This window comes from Phyllostomus discolor, chromosome 2 (genome assembly GCF_004126475.2).
Source record: "Phyllostomus discolor isolate MPI-MPIP mPhyDis1 chromosome 2, mPhyDis1.pri.v3, whole genome shotgun sequence".
Taxonomy (NCBI): domain Eukaryota; kingdom Metazoa; phylum Chordata; class Mammalia; order Chiroptera; family Phyllostomidae; genus Phyllostomus; species Phyllostomus discolor.
The window spans coordinates 591,797-602,477 of NC_040904.2; the positions used below are offsets into that span (position 1 = coordinate 591,797).

The 10,681-nt window shown below is 65.2% G+C and overlaps 1 protein-coding gene across 1 annotated transcript; it reads right to left on the bottom strand.

Annotated features, from left to right (window-relative positions):
• Positions 1-7,506: 7,506 nt before the first annotated feature.
• CLDN8 (claudin 8) lies at positions 7,507-8,307 on the bottom strand. Its single transcript, XM_028503972.2, has one exon. The coding sequence runs from the start codon at positions 8,230-8,232 to the stop codon at positions 7,555-7,557; it is 678 nt and encodes a 225-aa protein (XP_028359773.1). The 5' UTR covers positions 8,233-8,307; the 3' UTR covers positions 7,507-7,554.
• Positions 8,308-10,681: the final 2,374 nt, after the last annotated feature.

Sequence of the window (10,681 nt, forward strand, 5' to 3'; positions counted from 1 at the left end):
CCTTCTCCCCCCCTCGTTTGAAACTCCAGGCGCACCTTCTGAACTGCGCCTTCCTTTGGTGAGGGGCACCCACTGGGGCGAGCGTTTCCCAGGAAGCTCTGAGAAGCCCCCCCCCGGGGGGCTCACAGGGTGCTAACGGAGGCTCCCGGCGGGCTAACGCTCCTCCCCCCAGAGTGAGAGGTGTCTCCCCGTCTGGGACCCTGGGGCGCCTTTGACCCGCGGCGAGCTGCAGAGCAGCCATCCAGCGCCTGGGAGGGCGGGCGCTTCTCTCTCGCACCCTTGGCGCCTGCAGCTGCCGCGCTAGACGTCCGACCACCTTGCCGGAGACGCCGGCGGAGGGGGCCCATCGGGGCCAGGCAGGAGGCCTCAGGGCCCAAGCCGCACGGGGAGGGACGTTGCTGTCACTGACTCCAGACCCCAGCGGACACTGAGCTTGACCTGTTGCAGGGTGCGTGGGGCGGGGGGCCAGGGTGAGAGCGGCCCAGGCCCAGTGGCCCTGGCAGATGGAGCGCTGAGAGCACTGTGGGGTCGAGGTCGGGACAGAGGAGTCCGGGGTGACGAGGACACGACCTGGGGTCGACAAGGCTCGGAGGAGGTGGCACCGTGGAGCCCGCGGCAGATCACCCCACAGGTGCTCTGGGCCGTGTTTTCTGCGTCATGTTCCGTGCTGAAGGTGTTGCACTGACCTGCAGACCCGGGAAGGCCACCGTTCTGAACTTGAGATTGAACTTGACGGGGTTCACTGGAGGTTCCGGCCTTGTGGTGTCCAAGAAAGTCCCAGGAGACGGCGGCCCGAGCCCTTCACGCCCTCCTTCCAGCTGGCTCGGGCCCAGCTGCTCCTTCTCCCCGTGGCTGGGTCCAGCTGGGCAGGGGTCTGGCTGGGCAGGGGTCCGGCTGGGCAGGGGTCCCGCACATCTGCACTGACCCTCCCCCCACCCCGGGAGTCCCGCAGCCTCGGTCTACCCCCCGGCCAGCTGTGTGGCGGTGTCGTTGCTAGACTCTGGAGTAGACTTTGTCGTGTTTTCTCTTTCCTGTTCTGTTCTCTTCCTCCCTCCCTCCCTCTCTGTCTCTCTTCCTCTCTGTCTCCCTAGCAGGGGGTGGACCTTGTCCGGGGGCACAGAGTTGTCGGGGAGGGACCTTGTCATCTCACGGACTCGACTCACTAATTCACCACCTTCTAGCTTCCAGGCCTGTGGTTTAACGTGGTTGATGGAAGGCAGACTTTTTCGTTGGTTTTTAAGTAATTTGTTATGATTGGCGGTAAAATATGATTTTATCCTGTACCTGAAATTTAACGTTGACTACAAACTTTCATTTAAACTTTCCCCAGGACCCCATGAGCCCTTGTATCTGCAAGATTGGGCGTTATTTTCAAGGGGCGGCCCCCCCATCTGCCCGTCTCCCCCGAATGTGCCTCTGGGGTCCGGACGTGAGTTCATCTCCAGCCCTCCTGCATGTTCCCCCACGAACCACCTCTCTGTCCGTGTTTGCTCTGTGTCCTGAGCTCTCCTTCCACTTGACCTTCCGAACGTCCCATTCCCAGGGCAGCAGAGGCCTCCCCGAATTCCCAGGCCCCTGCTGGCTGTTTCAGGTGTAAACCTGCTGCCTCAGGCACCGGGAGCTCCGGGACCCGAGAGTCGGTCAGCTTCCGGCTCTCACCGGGGCTGGTCTGGGCCAGACGCGCCCTCTGGTTCCCGGGAGACCGGCCGCTCCAGGGGCCCGCGGGGCCCGGGCCCGGTGCGCCCTGGCTTCTTCTGCCCGTCGGTCCCCAGTGGCTTCTCCCACGTGGGTCTCAGATCTCTCCCCCTGGGCGAGGGGGGTCAGGGTGCTGAGTGGCAGCCGACCCCGGGGCAGCCGGGCCCCTCCTTGCTGGCTGCCCTCTGCCCTAGAGCCTCGGGGGGTACTTGCCTGGCCCCAGCCCCCCACACCCTCTCACTCAGTCTCGGGGCTCCCCGAGGCCCCAGACCAAGGGGACCCCAACCTCTGCGACAGTCCCCAGATCCTCCGGCCCCGAGATTGTCCCCCTAAGGCTGCAGAGGGGCACGGTTTCTCCTCCCTCCCGCTCCCAGGGCCCCTGTGCGTGCCCCCGCCCCCGGGGTACTGCGGGCCCGGCCTGGGGCCTCTGCTCCAGGAACCCAGGCCCCTCGTGACCCCAGAGCCCAGCAAACCTGCCCGGGGGTGGAGCCGTCCTTTCCTCTTGGAATCCAGTGGAGCCTGCGGCTCAGCAGAAGGCCCCGCGGGCTGTGTGCTGGCCGGGCCCCAGCCGCTGCCGGGCCTGGCACCCGGCCGGCCTCGGCGTGGGGGAGGGGCTGCCGCACCCGAGACCTTCTCTGAACCAGGAAGGACCTGGCGAGTCCAGGGAGGAGGCCCTGGTGGGAACATGAAACCCGCAGTCCCCTCCGGGGGAGAAGGTGGCGGGCGCCAGTGGGCGGGCGAAGTGCCGGCTCCCGCCGGCTCCCTCCGGCTCCCTCCGGCTCCCTCTCAGCAGCAGTCCCCGCCGGCATTTCCCGCGGCCTCCGGCCCCCAGCTCTCGCTACAGCAATGCCAGTCACTGTAGGGAGTCCGCCCGCAGGGGAGCTTTCGGCAGGAGAGCCCCTTGCCAGCAGGCGCCTCCGCTGAGGCCGTGGGAACCACGTGCAAAAATGAGGGTTGTTCGTCAAGGATTTTCAGGGACCTCGAGACCGACTCAGATCCGCAGGGGCCGATGGGCCCAAACCCAGAGAACCGGAGATTTCACGCTTGCCCTGGGATCCCTGGTGGCACCTACATGTCAGTCACCTCTTGCCCCGCCCACTGGCTCTTCCCTTGACCCAAAAGAAGCCCGAGTTCTGGGCTCTTTAAGGTGGGTTTGAGGAACCTCCAAGTTCCCGTCTCCCTGAGTGGGCACCTTGGTGACCAACAAGCTTCTTCTCACTCCGGATGCGGGTGTGAGTGGCCCTTTGGACCAGCGGCATTGGGGCCTGGGGAGCGGCCGGCTGTGCAGAGGCTGCGGGTGGAGAGAGGGGCCTCAAGGTGACCCTGGGGCTGGTGACCAGGCCGACTCCGGGGCCGGGGGAAGGGCCTGTGACCAGGAGCCACACGGGGGGCCTTGGGGGAGGGGTGGCAACGTGACCCCCGTTCAGAAAGGTGGCTCTGGCAGGCGTTGCCAAACAGAAAGAGTCCAGCCGCCACCCCCACCCCCCCCCATGCTGGCAGAGCCAGACGCCAGACGCCGGGAACTGCGGTGGAGAAATGAGGGCCATTCCATCGAGAGTGGGTGCAGCCAGGAGGGCGGGGGGCAAATGCTCTGAACCCCCGACTCCACGGCGGCGTGCACGTCACAGGTCACGTGGGGCAAAAACCACGGGGCACCGTGGGGGAGGGGGAGGGGTCCTGCCGGCAGCCGATCGGTCACCGGTGAGGTCAGGGTGTGGAGGACAGCTCTGGGGTCTGTCCCCGGGTCCAGAGGACCCGCCTCGTGGGAGAGCAGCCCGTGGGGGCCTCCCGCCTTGGGACTCGGGAGCTGGCACACGCCGCAGGTCCAGGCGTTCTCTTTGGCGGCAGAGGTCCCGACCCCGAGACCCCGGTCAGGGCTGGGCCACCGTCCTGCGCGGCCCTGGGGGCCGGCGGACTGCCAGGGAAGGCTGGGCCGCACAGGTGTGTGTTAGAGACAGAAGTGGGTTGCTAGAGTGCGGGTTCCAAGCCAGACTCAATCAAAGTCCGAAGGGGTGTGGGTTTCACAGCCACCCTCTCGGCCAATGCTGCCGGAGGGGGAGCGCAGGCCCCCGGATCCCAGGGGTGCCGGGATTCGTGTGGGGTTGTGGGACGCTGAGAGCACAGGGGCCTGACGGACAGCACCCAGGTGGAGGCCAGGGGCCCGGGGCCCGAGTCTCAGGCCCGTGTCCCTCTCTCTGCTCTCCCTGCCACGCCGCACACCCTGGACACAGGAGCTGAGCCTTGTCTCCTTCTCCGTCCCCGGAACTTGCCATGCGTGTCGTGACCGTGCCTGGGGGCGGCGTCCTGGTGGGGGGGGGTTGGCAGCAGGTCCTCGTGGCAGGGACAGCGGGAGGTGCAGCCAGAGGGGAGGGGCAGCAGCCAGGTGCGGGCGGGAGCCCCGTCGTTTCATCCCGCCACCTGCCCCGTGCAAGTCTCCGCAGTCAAGCTGCGCTGGGCAAGGCCCCTCTCCACGCAGCTGGCCGCCGGTCAGACCGTTTCCCAGTTCCAGTGCCCCCTAGGGGGACGCCGAGGGAGACCGTTGGCACTGTTCTCGTGTCTGGACGTCACCTTTGTGACGGTTGTCGCGCTGGCCAGGCACTGATACTGCTGGCCGGCACCCGTGCTGTGCGGGGGACGAGGCAGCAGCCTCTGGCAGTGGCCAGCTGGGGCGTCTGGGCTGACCTGCAGGTCCCCGAGTGTCCTTCCGAGAGACGCAGGCGGGAGCGGCGGGCCTGGCTCGCGCTGCGTGAAGGACGGAGACGGGATGTCCCAGGGGAGCTGCAGGGAGAAGGGGGCGGGGCAGCCACGCGGGTCTCCGAGGGGGCCTCAGCCACGAGGGAGGGGGGAGGGGGAGAGGGCGGGGAGTGTGGACGGTCGGAGGAGGACTCTGAGACCCGGGGAGCGGGCCCCACGCGGGACGGGAGCAGCGTTGCCGCTCTGTCCTGGGGGGCGTGGGGGCGTGGGGGGGTGGCTAAGCTGAGTCTGGGACACTCTGAAGGGCTTTGCCGGCAGAAACCCTGTTTGGCCCCAGACCGGCACTTGGAGAGCTGAGTGTGCTCCTCCCCGGCTCGCAGTCCGTCCCCTCTTCCTGTTTCCCCAGGCGGTCTGGCCCCGGAGCAAAGCCGCCTGGGACAGGCGGGCACTCGGCGCTCAGCAACGCCGCCAGCCCCGGGAGACACGGAAACGGCCCCGGAGCCGGCAGCCGAGCCTGTGTGCCCGCGGGCACGGTGCAGCTGACAAGCTGTGCCCCGCGGAGGGAAGCCTGCTTTTCCGAAGGGAAAGGGCAGGAGCCGTGAGGTCAGGCGGTGCTCACTTTTCCTCCTGAGTGTGGGGTCGCCAGTCATGAACAAAACAGGGGCCCCCCAACCCTGGCCGGCTGGGCGAGGCCCCGAGGGGCGGCCCTGAACACATGGAGACAGAGGGTCCCCGACCAGGCGGCTCAGACACAGGAGTCCCCGACTGCAGCGGGTCGTGGCAGGGGGTCATGCATGAGGCCGGTGGCCTCCTTGACCAGTGTCAGCCTCTGCTGTCCCTGAGCCTGCCTGCCGTCTCCTAGCACCTCAGACAACACACCTCAGACAGGTCACGGGGGTGCCCCTTCCCAGACCCGCGGGGCTCAGCCTCCACCCGAGCTGGAGGCCCCGGGCCCCCCCCCCCCCCCCCCCCGGATTTGGTTCCCCAGCAGCACCCCAGGTGCTGCCCCGGGGACGTGTGAATGACCCTGCCCCACCCGAGGGAGGGAAGTGGGTGTCTCTCTGTTTTATTCTTCATCCATCTCGGAGATTCCTCCCTGCTTTGCTCTCCCCACCCCCTTCGTCTGCCACCCAGGGGTCCCTGTGCCCCTCCCTCCCCTCCCCTCCCCCTCCTCTTCTTTCCCCTCCCCTCCCCTCCCCTCCCCCTCCTCTTCTTTCCCCTCCCCTCCCTCTCCCCTCCCCTCCCCTGCCCTCCTCTCCCCTCCCTCTCCCCTCCCCTCCCCTCCCCTGCCCTCCTCTCCCCTCCCTCTCCCCTCCCCTCCCGTGCCTGTGGGGTGAGCTGCCACGCTGCCACGCTCCAGAGCGTTCTCTCAGCTGGCTGAGCTTTTGCTTCCCGGTGATTGTCATCAGTTGGGTTTGAATAAACTCATAAAAATTCCTACTGGCCTGGACGTGCCTGGGAACAATGGGCCGTTCCAAGGCCGTTCTCCTCGTCTGTGAGCTGAACTCGTCGTACAAACCCCATAAAACGTTTAGGGACATGACTCATGCAGAGGAGGAAGGTCCTGACTCTAACCCTAACCCTGGAGCACGAACCGCGGGTGCTTCTCGTGGGAGGAGCGTGTGGGCCCGGGAGGGCGCGTGCAGGGGCGGCTGTCATGGCTGTGGCGAGTGCACAGGGGCGCTGGGGCCCACAGCGCTGTCTCGGTGAGTCCGAGTGTGCCATGGTCGTCAGACACTGGTGCGCGCCTGCCTTGGCTGTGAGGCGGATGTGTCGTTTGCTGTTCTCCAGGATTAGTGCCGAACCTACCTTCACCTTTAAAACACGACCTTGATACTCTGTTTAAAATCAGAGAGCCCACCACATCAGGTGTTCAAAAAATCATTCCAATTTAATAAAACAGAAAAACATGGAGAATAGTGAAAAATTTATATAAAAGACAGATTTACGAACACAAAAGAAATAAAGCAAATGACACACAATCACTTAAGCTTAAAAAAGTGTGGCTGCAGGCTTTCAAATCAGATGATCAGTAGCATCAGAGTTGGGGAAAACGCTAGGACACATTTTCCTAGAAACACACAGAACACGTGTTCCCGTGCCTCAGGAACACAGACCCACACGCAGGAAGCACGAAATCGCCCGACGGACGGACAGAAGGACCTTCCCGACCTGGGCACTCACCGGGGAGGAGGGAGCTCAGAGGGAGCAAGTGTGGTTTCTGGGGTTTGTGTGTGTGGTTTCGGTGAGCAAATGCAACTGCGACATCTTAGCTTTCGGCCCTCTTACCTCCCTGATAAAACCCGAGGGCTGTGTCCCCGCGGCTGTTCAGGTAGTCACACACACACACACGATTCCCTATGCAGACGCCTCCCTGGCAAGCACAGAAATTTAACGGGCAAAGAATTCACTGCCCTGGAGTCTTTAGTGTTTCTTAGATCACAGTTCTGTCTATCGTCGTCCTAGCACAGCCCTGGGAAGGCGTCTGAACCAGAGCTCCGGAGGGAATGCCAGCAGTTTAAAAGACGCGAATGCGGCGTGAGAACCGGAGGCCCTGGGGGTGGGGGGGAGCGCAGGGGTGGGGGGGGGAATGCATATCAGGGAGCTTCCTCGTTTCCTTTATCTTGCTGATTAAAGACTTTCTGAAACCTCCATTGTAAACCCAGGCATTAACTGTTAAGCTGTTCTTAAACAATTCACATTAACAGTCTCCCATCTCGTCCATGTCATCCCCGGAAAAGCAGCCGTGGAATCCTGTGTGTTCAGTGTAACGGATCGGCGTTTTATTCAGGACAGAACCAGATAAGCCTCTCTGGTTCATCTGAGACGCTCGCCCCTCTGCCCACGCAACGCCGCGTCCCAGAGACACCGCAGCCGTGAGACAACAGTCTTCAGCAACCTCATTCTGGAGAAGCCGACGAGAGAGAGAAGACGCAGGAACCCCTTGAGAAAGCAAATCGCTGCAGGGGAGGCGCACAGTGGGCCTGGCGCTCTGCCGAGAGCCGCCGGAGAGCCGCGCTGTGTCTTGGGGCGTCCTGGGAGGGGTGTGAGGAGTGTCCCCCCCGCGGAGGCACAGACCCATGTCCCCGCGGCTCCCGGTGCAGACGGCAGCGGGCGTCGGGGCCAGGCGCGTGGCTCCGTGGGCCGAGTGCAAACAGGCGCCGCCTACACGTACTGGCTCCTGGAGTACACGCTCAGCGGCTTCTTATCCGAGGGGCCGCTCCGGGGGGTCGCGCGCTGGGGGGGCAGGGAGTACCTGTAGCTGCGGCTCTCCCCGCGGGCGTAGGAGACGCAGGACAGGACGGCCCCCGCGGCCACCAGGGCCAGCGCCGAGGCCCAGCCCAGGTAGAGCGCCTCGCCCAGCTCCCGCTTCCGGCCGTCGTCCAGCGTGGGGTTGTAGAAGTCCCGGACGACGCCGCTGGCCACCCAGCTCACGGGCGTGAGCGCCACCAGGCCCGCGAGGACGAACGTGACTCCGGCCGCCAGCAGCAGGGGGCTCTTGGCCGCGTCGTCGTCCCCCACACAGCGTGTGCACTTCATGCCCAGGACGGCCGCGGCGAAGGCCAGCGCGGCCAGCACGGCCGCCGCGCACATCAGCCCGCGGGCCGCCTGCAGGTCGGGCGGCAGGGCCAGCAGCGAGTCGTAGACCTTGCACTGCAGCCGGAAGGGGGCCTGGCTCTTGCAGCTCATCCACAGCCCCTCCCACAGGCTCTCGAACACCACCAGGTTGGCCCCGATGAAGGCGGACACCTTCCACTGCGGCATGACGGTGACCGCCACCGTGCCCACCAGGCCCACGCCGCCCAGCAGCAGCCCGGCGTACTGCAGGGCCGCGCGGGCCATGGTCCCCCAGGCCGTCTGGCGCCTGCACCACCGAGCGGGCCCGGAGCCGGCGAGTCCCGAGGAAGCCGGGTGCTCCGCGTGCCAGGAGAGAACGGCGCCCTGCAGCCACAAGCTCCCGGCCCAGGGTTTTCAAACAAGAGCTGCCTGGCTACTTCCAGCGAGATGCAATCCAGCGCCGGCTGGCTGAGGCCTCCGCCCCTCCGCCAGGCAAACTCACAGATCAGGTGGGGCGGCTTTCCCGGCCAATGAAAGAGGGAGGGCAGCCGGCTGAGTCTGAACCCACAAGAAGGACTCGGAACGGCCGGGCCCGCACAGAAACACTCTTTGTGCCTCTCGGTTTTCCCAGAAGACAGCCGCGCGTGCGGGCCCGCGGGCGTCAGCCCAGCGCTGGCGTGAGCGCCCTGAAACGCCCCGGGCAGGCCCTTGGGACGCGGGCAGGTGCTCCCTGTACGGGCAGTTCTGAGATTCTGCGGAGGAGCTGCCCGGGAGATGTCCCAGGGCTTGTCAAAGTGCCAGCGAGAGAGGGAAGCAGGGACCCAAGGGTTCCTCCTGCCTTGGGGGCGGGGGGGTGGCCCAGGTGGCCGGTTTAGTCTGTCCACGGCTTTAACGCAGCTCTCTGGGGTCGGGTCAGGGAGCTGACCGGGCCGAGGGACAAGGCCAGCCACCGAGGTCACGCAAGGTTTTCCCCTATGGCACCAGGCACACGGTTTTCTGTTGAGCCAGGAAAACCATCTGCTGGTATTCGAGCCTTAATTCATGAGAAAAAAAGAAAACAGTGCAAGGAAAAGAACCTATTGGAATTTGCATCTTGCTTTATAAGAAAAAAATTACATAAGAGAAAAGAACCCATTGGAGTTTGCGTCCTGATTTCCAGGGAGAAAAGTAAAGAGAGTCCGTGTGGTCTTCCGCCGGTGGCGCTCACGGCCGCCCCCACGTGACCCAGGGCCTCCCGGGCTGCCGGCTGGTTCGGCCGCCCTGTCCTTGCCGCTCTGTCCCGACCGGGGCCACGGCAACTCTGCCGATGGTGCAGGGCCTGCACGGGTGGCCGATATGTCTGAACAGAATCCTCGCAGGACAAGGCGACCGCAAGCACCGAACCAGATCGCACTAGGCGTTACCCGCACCTGCCCTGAAGACCGCGCCTGCCGGAGGCAGGAGGAGCCGCTGGGCGAAACGCAGGAGACCCGGCCCTGCTGGCGGCCCGGGGCAGCCGCCGCGGTGCTCGGCCGTCGGGGAGGCCGCGTCTGCGGACGAACCAAACACGACTGAGAATGAGAACCTGAGAGAGAGAGAGCGACGCCTGCCCCCGGGGACCCGTCCTCTCCTGGGGGAGCCCCCTTGTTCCGGCATCACCAGGAGCCCGATTTGAGTTTAACGGTTCCATCCACTACACTGAACTCGGTCGGTCGTGCCAACCACGTGACCCGGGCGCACGCTCTCTCTGACACACGGAACACGCCGTGTCCCGCCGGTCTCTGTCCTTCCCGTGTCCGCGGCGGGGACTCCGGAGCCGCCCACTGTTTCGTCTGCATTCCCCACAAACGACCTCTCGCTGCCTGAGACAGTGTTTCCTCCCGCCGGCCAAGGGGCTGCCGGTTTCCAGCGTGTGTGTGTGTGTATGTGTGTGTGTGTGTGTGTTTTCTCCTGCTGTGCTGCCTGTTTTCGACCTGTATTTACTTTGAGATTATCTTTCACCGTTGACCGGCTGTCCTTGGCGGACCGTCTCGTCCTGGGGAAACAAGGGACACAGCAGCAGATCTCCGGCTTCGCTGCTCCCCAAACACCGCTGTGCCGTGTGCTCCACGCCCTTGAACCCCTGCCCCGTCCGCCCTTCCCGCCGACTGGCTGCCCTGTCTGTCCTCGGCCCTCGGGGACAGGCGGGCCGGCTGGCGGGAGGTCCCCCTCGTTCGCCCCTCCCCGTGACTGGTCGTCGACGGCTCCGCCGCGGAGGGAACTCCTCTCTGAGTGGTGATGGTCGAGGGGTGAACCGGGCTTTAAGAACACTGTCGGCCGGCGGTTCACACCGCCGCAGCTAACTTCCCACAGTTCTAGAGGCTGGGAAAGGGGGACTTCAGGAGGTTGGATAACTGGCCCCAGTGCAGGACCTCAGGTCTTCAGGCCCCGAGGCCACCCCCCAGCCCCCCCCCCCCCCAATGCCTGGGGCCTGGGGCCCACCGGGTCAGCAACTGCAATGGCCTGGCCTCCCGCTGGGCTCTGGACTGAAGCTGCACACCGTGCGGCTTTTCAGGGGCCTCCTCAGAGGACAGAGGGACATAAGGTGTCTCCCTTCCCTCGTCCAGCACGACACGTCCAGGACAACACGTCCAGGACGACACGTCCGAAGACGGGCGTTTACGAGGGCGAAGGCCAGACGAGCGTGACGCATCCGAGCACACGCCCTCCCGCACACACGGCGGGTGAGAGAGCCCCGGAGAGGACCTTCCCCTGG

What these genes read in the sequence shown, in the direction of transcription:
- CLDN8 (XM_028503972.2), bottom strand. Translation starts at nt 8,232, where the DNA reads ATGGCCCGCGCGGCCCTGCAGTACGCCGGGCTGCTGCTGGGCGGCGTG.